The sequence below is a fragment of the Mustela lutreola genome, chromosome 13, assembly GCF_030435805.1.
Source record: "Mustela lutreola isolate mMusLut2 chromosome 13, mMusLut2.pri, whole genome shotgun sequence".
NCBI lineage: Eukaryota > Metazoa > Chordata > Mammalia > Carnivora > Mustelidae > Mustela > Mustela lutreola.
In genome coordinates this window covers 34362783-34378910 of record NC_081302.1, presented here as the reverse complement: position 1 = coordinate 34378910, position 16128 = coordinate 34362783, and the positions used below count along the sequence as shown (strand labels likewise).

At 36.4% G+C, this 16128-nt stretch overlaps 1 protein-coding gene across 3 annotated transcripts in view; it reads left to right on the top strand.

Annotated features, from left to right (window-relative positions):
* Positions 1-16128, top strand: part of PIBF1 (progesterone immunomodulatory binding factor 1) — a 196281-nt gene that overhangs the window by 144887 nt on the left and 35266 nt on the right. For 2 of the 3 annotated variants that reach the window (XM_059144436.1, XM_059144437.1), the window contains exon 15: positions 15775-15905. In XM_059144436.1, coding sequence (XP_059000419.1) covers positions 15775-15905 — 131 coding nt within the window. Of the gene's footprint in view, positions 1-2275; positions 2328-15774; positions 15906-16128 lie in introns of those variants that run through there. The other variant, XM_059144438.1, reaches the window with a different exon arrangement.

Sequence of the window (16128 nt, the reverse complement as noted above, 5' to 3'; positions counted from 1 at the left end):
TAGCCCACAATACCTACAACTCCATCTCAGTATTTTATTTTATTTTATTTTATTTTTTTCATCTTGGTATTTTAAATAGAGACTCACTTGCCAGCCACAAACCCTAAAAGAACTAAATCTTTTTCAACTTCAAAGCCAATCTTCCTTTCCATATTTCTAAGCCTTCATTGATGTGGAAAAAAAATCCACTATTGGTGTGCCACCAAGGAATAGAAGAATAGGAATGCTTCCAATTAAACTTTGCTATGGTGCTTTATTATCACTTTAATTTTTTTAGTTTTAAGCACACATTCCTTTAGACCTTAGGCAATGATTTTTATCATTTATTACTTAACTCCGTTTCTATCCTTCTAACACAAACTGTGCTGAATGTGCCAAATCCCATTGGAGTTTTTTTGGAGACATTTTAAATGGCACTTAAACTTAACTTATGACAGATTAGCCATACTCAGAACCCAATTGAAATCAGAATAGAAACAGCTAAGATCAAATTTACATGTGCAAACTTGATCAACAGCAATTGTAAGATGCATCCATTTTCATGGAAAAGATGAAAAATGGTATGATTTACGGGGTCCCTTTGCCTTCCAAAGTATTTTCCTAAAAGTTTGTTGATGCTTGAATTCTTTTAATAAACAACAGTGCTTTTATTTCACCATTAAAAATACAAGGCTTAAAACATAAACACATAGGGTACTACTATGCTGCCTAATATTTTTGAAATTTGGCAAGTGAAGTTTATCAGTCCATCACAATTCTTTCTTCTAGCACAAACTGTCCTCCATAATGTGGATCATGATTTCATTTTAAAAGGTCTGCTGCCTACCAGACAGTGCCCATATTCTTTGGCATGGCAGAGAAGGCCAGTTTGATCCTAACCCACTTCTTGTCCTCATCTTCCACCTCCCCTCTCCCCAGGTCCTCACTTGCAACCCCTCCTACACCAAGTAGTGTGTCTTTTGCTCCTGCTCCACCACTTTGTTATCCCCCCCTATTCTCAGTCTCCATTGTTGAGTTGTTGATTGTTCCATCAGTGTGGACATGCCCATCTATCTTGGCCCTGTTCTCTTCTTACTGTGTCTTACTTCATCTTGTCCCATAGCTTCAACTACCAGCTACAGTAGCTTCTCGTGGTAGCCTTTCTTGAGTAAGTCCGAGATTTACATGGTAAGCAGTAAGCATGTCTATCATCAGAATTCAAAGAGGGCAAAGGGAGTGTTCAGCAAGTACCAGGTGCTCCCTACTGTCTTCATACCACCTTCTGAGCATCTCTCCTCAGTCTCCTGCCTTAGTGGTACTGACTTGGTACAGCCTCTTATCTATCACGTGAAATAAATTAGGAACCAGCTGATTGACATCATCTCTATTTAATCCTCCTTGTTGCCCAAATAACCTTTCCAAATACAAATCTGTTTTTGTTTCTCCCACAGTTAGCCTTATCTCTTTTTGCTAAGAATAATAATATATAAGACCTTCTATTACCATACTACTGCCTGCATATCCAGTTCCGTCTTACATTATGCGCCGTGCGCGCACGCACACACATACACACGGCCATGTATACAACTACTTGTGCTTCTCTCTCACATACATAACTTCTTGTGCAGTACTTGAATTCTCCGAGCACTCTGTGCTATTTCATGCCTCTGTGCTTCTGCACACTCCGATATTTTTGCCCAGTGTGCCCATGTTTGCATCAGAGGTACTTGTCTTTTTAATATCAAGTGTCATTTACTCTATTAAGGCTTTTATGAACCCCAGGCAAAAAAATGACTTCTTTATCCCCATGATACCATATATACCAAGTTATATTTAGAGAGAGATGTTTGTTGGCATAGCTATTTAGATGCTTCTTAGGAACAAGAATTCTTTTTTATTGGTCTTTTTTATCTTCACTGCTTAGCACACTGCCTGTTTCTAGTACACAGTAAATAGATGTTAGTTGAAGGAATAACTTCTGTTTGTGATAGGTCAAAGTATATGAGAAGTGGGGGATACTAGAATGAACCTGAAGCAAATTGAAAGTCACAACTAAGAGGAGCTGAGGATGAGGAGGAAATCAGACCCGCTAATTAGAAAGAAAGCTTTAGTTTCTTTCTAAGTGTCAGAGACTCAATCATATGCTTTAGGTCACATGTGGAACCAGCTCAGGGAACGTGTTAGCGCCACTTGCCACCACCATGAAAAAAAAAATTCTAGTTACATGGAATTAGTAGGATCCATCAGCCTTTCCCAGAAATACTTGAATTATTTTTTTTATTTGATTTTATTTTAGTGTAAAGGAAAACCCTAAGAACAAAGTTGAGTAGTAAAAGGAGATAATAAAGGTAAGAATACATGTGTGTAGCACTTAATCATATGTTATTATAGTCATTAACCGCTGGGATCTGAAACTGGATTTTCAAGTTAGGCAGACTGGCTCGTATGACTTTTTAGGCAAGTTCTTTACCCTTTGTAGGCCTCAATTTTTCAACCTGTGAAGTGGGAGTAATAGTATTATATACATATTTGCCTCAGGAATTAGAGATGATTTAATCTAAGAAAAGCACTTACTGTACTAACTGGCAGAAACTAATCACTCAATAAATGCAGATAGATTTTTTGGTCTTACATTTCATTTATTTTTCTGCTAATGGCAATAGTATCATAAGTATTTTTTATTAACAAACTCAGCATGTTAAAGAAAGTAGTTTCAGAATTGGAATAAATGATGCTTATTTTGCTTATGTGGAAATATTCAGAATGAACTATCCAAATGAATTTTAGCACAATATAGTAAGATTTTATAATAGCAATTTAAGTGATTTTTCTAAAAAGGAACTCCATAGTCAAACTGCAGTTCTGGAGAGTAGTCACCTGCTGTTTTCAAATGTAAAAGTATGTTTAATTGCATACAAACTAAGCATTTTAGGAAAAGTGTGGAAACCTGGATATCTTAAGATGAATAAAAACTTCAAATTAACCAGAATTATTATATTTAAATTAGAGAACATGAATTACTGATAAAATTCAACTAATTTGTTGAATCTGTATTGAAAAGCAAAAGGTAAGCAATAATAATATGCAATAAGATAACAAAGATAAACATTATTTAACATCAATGATAACATAGTCTCAAATTTTTGAGTAAATATTTCATTAAAATCAAAATTATGTGGATAAATGACATTAATAATAGCTAGCAGTTTTGAGTGCTTACTTAATTACCGGTCATACAACTTTATGAAACTATAGGAATGTTGCTAGGGCTAACTGGGCTCTTAAAAGTGTGAGTTCCCTGAGTTTACCAGCTGCCCAGGCTTCCTGAGGCCTAAAGGAAGCTCTTTTGTTTGAGTGGGCTTCCATTAGATTGGCATGTTTATCAGGGAAGAATCAAAGGGAAAAAAAATGACTCAGATGCAAATTCTGCTCAGTCTGCTCTTAAGTTTTTGATGGATGTACTATTGGCATAGTTAATATATTGAAAACTATAATAAAGGATACCCCCACCCTTCAGATCTGAAATTTTCAGCAGGTGATAAACCCCACAGAAAAATTGCCACAAAATTGACCTGAGGCTGATTTGAATACGGACTGCTTTGAATGTAAATTTTGTCCCTTATAATTAAAAATGTTAACTTCACCTGGACAAACAGCTTTTACGTTTGTTTGTTTGTTTGTTTACCACTACCTACAATAAGAAGTACACCTTACGTAGTAACTGAATATATACATGTGTGTATATTTGTGTGTGTGTAGATCTATGGGGGGGTGTGTTTGAAGTAATTTTCACAGGAATGAATACCCTTATGACATATAGCATATTCTCTTAGTTATGACATGTGGCATATTTTTTTTTTAATACTGCTTGCAACCCACAGTGTGGAAACACTCAGCTGGACAAATAGGTAACATGTTTTCTTCTCCTTACGGAAGCCTTCTTGAGAAATCAGCATGGAGATTGAAAAGAGAAAAGTCATACCAGTCCTCTGGTATGACTATCATGGGAAAACCTATAATGCTTCCCAGTTGTGTCTACCATATATAGAAGCAATGTTAATCCTACCTCTTTATCATTCTGAATTAACACAGTGTGCTGCTGAAGCAAATGTTATTATTTTCCCATATTTTTTGTCGTGCTTCTTTTCTGTTCCACTGAACAATTCTGAACAAATTTACTGTGGTTTCTCCCATTGTTTGGAATTAGTACCATTACAGATCTGCATAATTTTAGTCTGTAACTCTGATCCTGCAAATTATTTATAATATGTATCTATATATGAGTAAGAGTCTGAGAACTCTACTATTTTCTTCTTCATCTATAGAAAGCGTTTAGGCCTCATCTTCACAAAAATCCCTCTAGTTCTATAGTGATTCCTTTTTGTTTTAGTTCTCATTTATTTACTTATTTGAGAGAGTGTGCACAAGGTGCAGGAGGGGCAACGGGAGAGGGAATGAGAGAATCTCAAGCAGATTCCAGGCCGAGCATGGAACCCAATGTAGAGCTCATTCTCACGACCCTGCGGTCATGACGTGAGCTAAAATTAAGAGGCAGTCACTTAACTGACTGAACCACCCAGGTGCCCCTGTAGTGATTCCTTTTTTTAAGGAAATCTTGTTTTCAACTGTATTGAGTTTCTTTGAAATCTCTGGGTTAATATTTTTATCACTTCATTACATGGACATTTTTTTTTAAGATTTTATTTATTTATTTGACAGACAGAGATCACAAGTAGGCAGAGAAGCAGGCAGAGAGAAAGGAGGAAGCAGGCTACCCGCTAAGCAGAGAGACCCTGGGATCATGACCTGAGCAGAAGGCAGAGGCTTTAACCCACTGAGCCACCCAGGCGCCCCGACATGGACATATTCTTGAGGAACTCCAGTAAATAGCAAGATTTCCCATTGTAGAAACGATGTCACTTTTCCCAAATAAATTTTATTTCCTTATTGGCTCTTCATACAGAAAGACCTTGGGTAAGAACAGTCTATAAAATTTTAGTTCTAGTCCATGCTGTATCATTTAACTCAGCATAAGAAATAAATTATACTTAGAAAATAAATTTTGTGAAGTGTTAGGTAGTACTGATATGAAATTCAGTGTTTGAGTCAATATTTATTCAGGACCAGTGTGGCAGGTGTTGTTCTAGGTTTTTGGGATAATCATTGAATAACACAGCCATAAATTCCTACCTACCCTTTGGAGCTTATATTCTAATTAGAGGGAAAAAAAGGTGTTTTTTTTTTTCCCCAAGTAAGATATATACTCAATTAGAACTTGATAAGTTTTAAGAAAGAAGTAAAGCAGGGCAGAGGATAACAACCAATTATCACTGCCTGTAATTCCCAGCCAAATGACCCCACAGAAGGTGCAGAGTGAGCACCATTGTTCTTACATCTCCTCTGAAAGTAACCAAAGCAGCAAGGGAAGGGCTGTAGAACCCGTAAGTCCCACAGGAACACAGCACCTCAGTAGGTACAGTTAGATAGCTTTAATACAGAAGAAGATCCATGAGGCATTTTTCTGTGTAGATAAGTGGTCCCGTTTCTTTAGTGTTTGTGTGTTGTCATGTACACCCATGCCTTTAGTGCACATTGATTATTGTGAGGGGAGAGGAATTCTTAGCTCTTCACATTTTGTGCTACTCTTACATATTGTTGCTTTCTTTCCTGTTACTGAGAGGCGGTAATGAATATTGGCTATTAAGCACGTGATTCTGGAGCCAGACATGCCATTTCTGGTAATTACTTGCTGTGTAAACTTGGATAAGTTGTTTAACCTCTCTGTGCCTCAGTGTTCTCAGTTGTAAAAAGTTCCAAATAAAATAATTGCATCGAAATATTTTCCAACCAAATGAGCAGATTACTTTTAGTTTTTAAAACAGAGTATGTTCGGGGCGCCTGGGTGGCGAGGTCAGTTAAGCATTTGGCTCGGGTCATGATCTCAGGGTTATGAGATCAATCCCTGGGAGTCAGACTCTGCCCTCAGCAGGGCAGAGTTCTCTCTTTCCCTCTGCCCCTCCCGCTTGTGTGCACACACACAATAAATAAATTCATTCATTCATTCATTCATTCATTCATTTTAAAAACAATATGTTTTATATTTGGTAGAAGAAACAGAAAAGCAAAGCAGAAGGTGAAAAAATAGCTTTTATAAACAGGCAATGACAATCTGAAAAGGTTACATATTGTATGACTCTAGCTATATGATATTCTGGAAAAGGCAAAATGGAGACGGTAGGAAGATCAGCAGTTGCAGGGGCTAGGAGGGAGGAACGGATGAATAAATAGAGCAAAGGGACTTTTAGGGTCGACTTTTGCTTGTGATATTGTAACTGTGGACACGTGTCCTTATCCATTTGTCCAAACGCAGAGAATGTACAGCACTAAGAGTGGACCGTCATGTAAACACTGGACTCTGGGTGACAACAGGGTGTCAGTGTAGGCTCATCAATTGTCACAAACGCTGACGCTGGGGGAGATTGTGGGATGGGGAAGCTGGAAGTATATGTGATCTCCCTGTGTTTCCAGTCAGTTTTGCTGCAAACCTAAAATTGCTATAACAGAGTCTTAAAAACCAAGATGAGAAAGGGAATGAAATCGGAATACCACGGAGAAGAAATAGATGAAAAGGAAAAGGAGGGAGACGATGTCAGTGGCTCCTTTTCTCTGCAGATAACTCGGGCCACCTTTTGCCACTGGTACAGTTTGGCAGTCCATGCAGCTGGTTTTGTTGGGAGCAGGAAAATACCCCCCCGGAAAGTAACTTGGTCTAGTGAGAAGTCAACTTTTTGAAATAGGTAACAACTTGCTTTTTTGTAATGTTGAAAAATTCGGCATAGACTTCATTTTCTCTGTGCTACTGTGTATTTCATGTGGCGCTTCACCCCTTGGGAAGTTAGTAGAAGTTCTCATGTATTTTGTGGAGGCTCGAGATATCCTGTAACTGGATGTGAGGGAAAATTAAATTGAAAGTTTGTGAAGAAGACCTACTGTGAAGAGGCTAATTATTGCCATTCTGTCTCTTAGTTTTCGAGGTTCTGATGTGGAATCCTATAAGGTTTAAACTTTTTATTTTAGTGAAGAGCATATATTTATCTACCATATGAATGACCAAAATGTTTTATGGACAAAACACTCACTTTCATTTTTCTAACAGCTCTGTGTCTAACCTTGCCAAGTGCTTCAGCCAAGAAGTCTTTGTATGGTTCATTCTGGAAAAAACTCAATTACATGGATTCAAGACAATATACTAGAATTTGTTCTGTAAGCCTGCACTTTATAGGTTCACATACCAGTTCATGTGAGAGAGAGAGAGAGAGAGAGAGAGTGTGTGTGTGTGTGTGTGTGTATAGGTACCAAATGCCGGCCACCACCAAAGTAAAGGAAAACAGTGATTTATCTATAAATTGTATCCTATTTACACATCAAACAAATTGTTTAAACTTTTTACCTTACTGGTTTGCCTTGATAACTCATGAATGACTACACTTTTTTTTAAGAGCTATTACAACTCACACAGCAACACCCTCCCCACTGCTGTCAGGACTGTTATACAATTGAACCACATTAAAATGAATTTCTCAGGGGCAAGAAATTTAAAACACTTGAACTTGAAAATTCCATTCTCTGACTCTAATCTCCTGTCCGTCCAGCTCTCCCAGTCCTTTCATTCCCACTAACTCTGCGCTTTATTTGCACTCATTGTGTGTTCCACATTCATAAACACTTCGTATTTTCCAATCAAACCCCTCTTGGCTTCACTTTTCTTCCTCCCCAGCCTTATCAACCATCGAATCACAACATTCACCAGTACCCCAGATTGGTTGGTCACTAAATTCATCCATCAGGCTTTTCTTGACGTTCCCTACCTTTCACGTATTACCTTACAATCTGATAGTTACCCTATAAATGCTTAATGGAAAGAAGGAGAGAGGGAGAGAAAATTCTTTGGTGTTGTGGTCATGTGCTGAAAATTTCTTGTGGAAACCTATTACTTTTGCTGCTTGAAAGCATTACAAATTCATGTTGTTGAACATCAACCAGGCCTTCATTCCTATGGCCCAGTGTTTTTATTTCTCTGTATTTGTCCTATTTCTCATTATCCCTACTGCAGGTCACTTTCACTCCTCAAAACCATCAGGTCCATCATCTGCTATCATCTTCATAGCTTCATTGTTACAACTAGGTCATCTAAATTTCTTTTCCTTTAATCTCATTCACCCAGGGATTCTTTAGTATCTTCACTTCCTCTTCCTGCCCCCTGCCCACCCTTTTTGGTCCCTCTTCCAAAAAAAAATGAGAGAGACTATGTGTGGGTGTTGTCTTTGGGTGGGTGGACATCAGTAACTTTCTAAAGTAAACCCCTCTCTTTTGTACCTAATTCCTTCTGCTATCCTCCCTTATCATCTGTTCCGTGATCACTAATGTCATCTATCCTCAGTGATCATCATTGACTTCCTAATTGTCAGTATTCTCTTTTTGGTCTCCTGATCTGTGGCATGACATTATAGATTTTATAGATAATCTAGAAATTCTGTTTTCTCTTTGAATGACGACACCATTCTCCCTCAGATGTCTTCATCTTACAACCCTGGTTTATAGGTGTTCCTCGTGTATCTGCCGCTTTGCACTGTTCAGACACATCACTAGGGATTCTCAAACGGTAGTGACTATAAGAATCACCAAAGATTCTTGTTTTATATGTAGGTTTCTAGATCCTGCCCTCAGAGATTGTGATGAAGTAGGTCTGGAATGAAACTCATGAACCCGCATTTTTAACTAGCTCTTCTTGTGACTCTAATAAAAGTGATGCATGGCCACACTTTGAAAAAAATAATACACTACAGTCTTGTGTACTCTGTGACTTATGAGTAAATAGTCTGTCACAGCCATGCTGATTACTCTGAAATATTTAACATTCTACTCAAGAATTTCCTCTTATTATCTATTATTTCTCCTTTTATCTTGTTAATATCACCTTATTACCATACTTTGATAGTCTCAGGATCAGAGCAGGGCTGGTGATCAGTTAGCATGCCCTTGCTGTTGGTTATTAAAACAAGAAAATATTTGGGGGTGCCTGGGTGGCTTAGTTGGTTGAGCGTCCAGCTCTTAGTTTCAGGTCATGATCTTGGAGTCCTGGGATCGAACCCTGCATCAGGTTCCACACTCATTGCACAGTCTGCTTGTCTCTTTCCCAACCTATCTGCTCCCCACCCACTTGCCCAAGCACGTGCTTGCTCTCTCTCTCTCTCAAATAAATAAATAAAACCTAAAAAAAATAAAATAAAATATTTGCAAGAACACCGTACACGGCTGTTGCCCTAAGCCCCTGCATATCATTCCTGTCTGTCCTTGTGCCTCTCCTGAAAGCCCCTGGATCTCCTCACCATCCACCAACAAAGAGATACCTGTGGACCACAGTTTCTCCAGGAACCTGCTCCAGTGCAAACCTGGCATCTTAATTGGTTGATTTGTGTCACTTAAATATCATTCCTCTTAAAGATGATGATGTTATTCACCATGTGAGACATGGGATAAGAAAGTGGTTTTAACGGGAAGGATGGTAAATTCAGGAGATAAGATGATTTATGTGTAGTGTTAAGTCTGCTAAAATAGTTGGATGGAGTGTCCTGCAGCATGTCCAAGATTGCAACAGCTGTCCTTTCCAAATTTGACTGATTACCAGAATCTAAGACTAGCCCTGAGACATTTTGATTCATTGGGACTGGGGTGGGGCCCAGAAATCACTGGTTTTTAACATTTTCCCCAGTGATCTGATGATTTAACTAGGTGTGAGAACTACTCCTACAGATTGAGAACACAGAGAATTAGTACCAAAGTGTTGCTCCATATTGGACCTCAAATAGACATTTTACATTCCGTGGCACAATCAAAAAGATTAGAGAATGATATGTGGAATTTTCTTCACAAAAACCACCACCAGCGGTGCCTGTGTGCTCAGTCGTTAAGCATCTGCCTTTCACTCAGGTCATGGACCCAGGGTCCTGGGATCAAGTCCTACCTGGGGCTCCCCGCTTAGCGGGGAGCCTGCTTCTCCCTCTCCCTCTGCTTGCTGCTCCCCTTGCTTGTATACTTGCTCTCTCTCTCTTGCTTACTCTCTATTGGATAAACAAATGAAATCTTTAAAAAAAAGAAAAAAATCAGGACCAGTACTAGAAAATATCACTTGTATATATTTTATCCACAGAAACTAACTCAATGTTAAATTCTATTCAACAAAATGCATTTTTGTCTCTAGCAAGAAAGAGCTCCTTTTCTAGGAGTTTCTTTAAAAATAATCTCCACTAGAAAAAAAAAATCCCACATTTAGGAAAATTACAACGAAATATGGTCACCTGTATATATATTTTTTAATTTTAAGAGAAAATATATCATTTTAGATTATCATCCAAGAGTAAGTTAAAATTTGAATCAAAATATGTAATTATGTTTTAGTCAGGTGTTGCATTTCTCTGAATCATATGTACAATTTATTGAAACAAAGGATAACAATTCTGTAAAATGTAGTGTCATGGGTTTACTCCTGAGTCATTTATTACGTATATGATTCTTGAGTCACTAATTACTAAGGCTTTCCTATAAGGAAAAGATTACTAACAATAGGCAAAGGGAATGATTGTGTAACCTTTTGAATACTAAGTATTATAGTTACAGAAAGACTTTTTAAAACCATACATGGGAATTAAATTATGTCAAATTACAGTTATTTCAAGAATCAGTATTAGCATTACTTTTCATTGACAGACATGTATTTTCCCTAAAAAATAAAAATAAATTTTGGAATTTAAAATCTTGCAGGTTTATAGAGAAATAGGTTCATAAGACTGGCATTACTATAGTAAGTCCTTATTATCCAGAGAGGGAGGAGTTTGTAGGTTGTGTATTAGAGGTACCTTTTGAAAGTAAGGCTGTGGGGGCCCCTAATTTTGTTTATAATACTAAAACCTAACATATGTAATTGCTGTGAGGATAAAAATGGAACCAAAATAATTAATACTAATGACTGCTGTTACGCTTTTTATGCAGTTGAATTTAGATCTGATAAGTTTCAAGCATAGCTCATCCTAGACTACAGCTAACTACAATTTCTAAATGCCTTTAGTGCTTCCCTGAAGTTGTACCCCAAGCAACACCAGCCCACCACGGCTCTCCCCACCCTACCCCCACTATTCTGCACTTTGAAACACAAAGCAACTTGTCAGTTCAGTTTATTCAGTTAAGGTCAGTTCCGTGAAAACAAAGTCAAGGCAATTATTTGATTTAATTGACTAGTGAAACTGGTTATACAGGTAAGTAGAACTTAGCTTTATTTTTATCCAGCTGCATATTTGAATGTTCATAAAGTAACTTAGTAGAGTAAGTAATAAGATTCCGGTGACATTGTAATAGATTTAAAAGAATGATTACCAAAGCAAGGAAAAAAGACACTAAAACCCAAACTATAGAAAATATTTGTGGTATTTTTTTTCTTTATGGCTTTGCTTTTGCTGTAATGAATCATGTCCAAAAAATGAAGTCGTCTTTTCTTTCACTGTTCATTTCCTTTTCTTTGAGGAATTTTTTTCTTGGGCTAATGTAACCAAAAGGAAGTGTTCTAATATAATTTAGTTGAATCATTTGAGTAACTTAAAATGTAGTCCTCAATCAGCAAGCAGATATTCTTTAACAGCTAGCTGGTCAATCACCTTTTGGATTCCCTTTTTTCCTTGCCCACCTAGATCTCATGGCCGATGATTTTAACAATGATTCTTTCTGCCTTTGATTCTTCCTGCCTTCCACTGTACCTTCCACTATACCCTTCCTACTGTTCTCTACACCTTCAGCTTCTAGGTTGCTAATCGTTCATTTCTTCTATGTGAGTAGAACACCAAAAAATTGCAGTAACAAAATAAGTTTTATGTATAGATTTTAATAATATCTATATATATATAGGTATTATATAGATATTATTATCTATATATATAGATATTATTAAGATCTTATAATATAGATATATATAATATCTATCTCTCTCTATATATATATATATCATAAATGTAATTCACTTGAAAAAAAAAATAGAAATCATTTCTTGTCCCAGAAAAAAAGAGCAAATCTTTTTAGCCTCCACTGAACTTGTTAGTGACTATGAAGGAAAGAAGAAAAAAATATTTAAACATATAAAAGGCTAGAATTTTATTGTCAAAGACCATGTTAAGGTCATAAAGTAGGAATTTTGTAGTATTTTTGTTCTGTGTTAAAATACTCCCTTCTCTACCCCCCAGTTTTAAAATAGGTATCCACCACTTTCATAGAGATTATTCAGTTTTCACATATCAAACTTCAGAATACTTTTACTGAGAACAGATTAGGTACCAAAGTATGGGCTTACGGATACTGACAGTGCTGTGTTTAGTCCTATACTGACCTACATTTTATATTTGCTTAGGAAAAGAGCAAACACAATAAAAAAAAATTTAAAGAACTAAGGTTGGTTGGGTATAGAAGTTAATAAAATCCTTAAGGGGGGGTACCTGGGTGGCTCAGTCAGTTAAGTGTCTGCCTAAGGCTCAGGTCATGATCCCAGGGCCCTGGGGTCGAGCCCCACATCAGGCTTCCTGCTCATCAGGGAGCCTGCTTCTCCCTCTCCCTCTCTGCCCTTCTCCCCTGCTAATGTGCTCTCTCTCTCTCTTTCTCTCTGTTAAACAAATAAATAAAATCTTTAAAAAATAAATAAAATCCTTAGGGAAAGAATTTTGGTCTTACATATTGAGAGCATTACATAGTCCTTAACCTTAGTGCAACTTATGTCTGAAAAAACTTGACAAGGAAAACTTAAATAAAAAAATTAATTTTGAAGTCTGTTACAATATTAAACTAGTCAAAAATGGATAACATCCTAAATGTTTATTACTATAAGCAATATAATTATGGGACCTTGGCTTCCTAGACAGTTTTGTCACCACGAAAATCATATATTAAGGTACTCTCAGAGCTGAGGAGAATAATTATATAAGGTAAAGTGAAAAGACATAATATAAAGTTATACATAATACACTAGCAATAAGCAATCCAAAAAGAAATTAAGAAGACAGTTCCATTTGTAATAGCATCCAAAAGAGAAAAATGCTTAGGAATAAATTTAATCAAACAGGAGAAATATTTGTACACTGAAAACTACAAAACATTCCTGAAGAAATTTAAATGTAAAAAGACCCAATAAAAGGGGGGCCCCTGGGTGGCTCAGTGGGTTAAGCCTCTGCCTTCGCTTAGGTCATTATATCAGGGTCCTGGGATAGAGTGCCACATCGGGCTGTCTGCTCAGCAGGAAGCCTGCTTCCCCCCACCCTTCTCTCTGTGCCTGCGTCTCTGCCTACTTGTGATCTCTCTCTCTGTCAAATAAATAAATAAAATCTTTAAAAAAAAAAAAAAAAAAGACCTAATAAATGGAAGACATCCCACATTCACAGATTAGAAGACCCAGTGACAATACCACCTGAAACAATTTACAGATTCCATGCAATCCCTAACAACATCCTAACAACATCTTTTGCAAAAATAGAAAAACCCATCCAAAAATTCATATACAACTTCAAGGGACAATGAATGACTAAAACAATCTTAAAAAGGAAAAATGAAGTTGGAGGACTCACACTTCCAGATTCTAAAATTTACTACAAAACTTCAGTAGTCAAAACAGTGTGGTACTAGCATAAGAATAGATAGATACAACTAATGGAATAGAATAGAGCCTAGAAATAAACCTTCATGTATATGGTCAATGGTTTTTCAACAAGATTGCCAAGACCGTTTAATGAGAAAAAAGACAGTCTTTTCAAGAAATGATAAAACTGGATATCTACATGTAAGACATTGAAATTGAACCCATACCTTACACTATATACAAAAATTAATTCCAAGTGGATCAAAGACCTAAATTTCAGAGCTGAGAATATAAAACTCAAAGAAGAAAACACAGGAGGAAATCATGATCTTGAGTTTCGTAATTGTTTCTTTAAAACTGACATCAAAAGGGGCAACTGGGTGGATCAGTCAGTTGAGCTTCTGCCTCCCGCTCAGGTATCAAGTCTCACCTCAGGCTCCCTGCTTCCCTCTCCCTCTGCCCTTCTCCACTGCTCATGTTCTCTCTTCTCTCAAATTAATGAGTAAGATCTTTAAAAAAAAAAAAAAAGACACCAAAATTACAGGCAACAAAAGAAAAACTAGGAAAGTTGGACTTCATGAAAATTAAAGAGTTTTGTGATCAAAAGACCCACAGAATGGGAAAAGATATTTGCAAATCATATGTCAAATAAGGAATATCCAGAACATAAAAGAGCTACTACAACCCAACAACAAAAAAGCAGACAACCTAATTAAAATATAGGTGAAATACTTGAATAGATATTTCTCCAAATAAGCTATACAACAGCCAATAGGCACATGAAATAACAGTGTTGGTGAGGATGTGAAGAAAGTAGAACCAAGTGCATTGTTAATAGGAATGTAAAATGAGGCAGCCTCTGTGGAAAACAGTTGCCAGTTCCTCAGAAAGTAAAATATAGAAAAAAATATATAATTACCATAGAACCTGGCAGTTTCATTGCATTCCTGAGTAGAACACCAAAGGAATTAAAGTGGGAACTCAAAATATTTATACAACACTATTTGTAGCAACGTTAGTTACAATACCCAAAAAGTGAAAACAACCCAAATATTCATCAACAGGTGAAAAAACACACAATGGAATATTATTTAACCATAGAAAGGAATGAAATTCTGACACATGGTACAGAATGGATGAATCTTGAAAACATTACATTAATGAAATAAGCAGACAAAATGACAAATATTATATGATCCCCCTTATATATCTAGAATAAGCAAACTCATAGAGACAGATAGTAGAATGGGGGGGCATGTTTTTACTTAATGGATACTTTTGTTGCAACTGATAAAAATATTCCAGAAATAGATACTGGTGATGGTTACACAACATTGTGAATGTACTTAATGCCACTGAAGGTGTACACTAAAATGGTTAAAATGCTAAATTTTATATTATTTATATTTTAACTATAATTTCTTAGAAAATTCATTATACATAATGATTTAGCTACAGTTCTTCAATTTTATAAATAAAGATGGAAGGAAATATGAAGACATGAGAAAAATGCTAAATTATAATGTCATGTTATTTTTAATAAAGAAAGTTCAAATAAAAGATTTTTATTTTAGCTAAAGAATATTTATTAAAAGAGAGAAATTTTATGTTACATATCTTCTCACACCAAAAAATGGCAAAACATTGAGGTGACCCATCCCTAAAATTGGTAATAATTCATATTTTATTTAAAATTTTTCTTTCCTGGGGCGCTTGGGTGGCTCAGTGGGTTAAAGCCTCTGCCTTCGGCTCGGGTCATGATCCCAGAGTCCTGGGATCGAGCCCCGCATCGGGCTCTCTGCTCAGCAGGGAGCCTGCTTCCTCCTCTCTCTCTTTCTGCCTGCCTCTCTGCCTACTTGTGACCTCTGTCTGTCAAATAAATAAAATCTTTAAAAAAAATAAAATAAAATAAAATTTTTCTTTCCTATTAATTTATTACTTGTTATTATCATAAAGAATAGTTATATTGATTAATAAGTTTTAAAACCTTCAAAGTTACATAGGAAACACTTTTCTGAGTAATTCGTGTAAGGGAGTTTTGGAGTACTGTGTCCATGCTACAGCATTTTGGATAACCTTAGTTTCTTGTAAAAATTTTTTAGATTTTCATGAAATCTGTTTTTCTTTAGCTTAACAGGGCCAATTCTCTGTTAAACCAGACTCAACAGCCTTACAGATACCTCATTGAATCAGTGCGTCAGAGAGATTCTAAGATTGATTCCCTGAAGGAGTGTATTACACAACTTGAGAAGGATGTCAGGTAAATCGTTTATAAATCTTTTATTTGAATTATAAAGGCAATGTAAGCATAATACTGCTATCCATGAATTAAGTTTGTGAATTATGAAGAAAAAATGTAAATAGTGAACATGGTCTTAAATGTAATTTATCTTCGAGAAACTGGGTCACATTAGTTATTCACATTCCACCTTGTAATCAGAAGTCTTAGCCTGGAAATAATAATGCGCTTATTAACAAAGCAC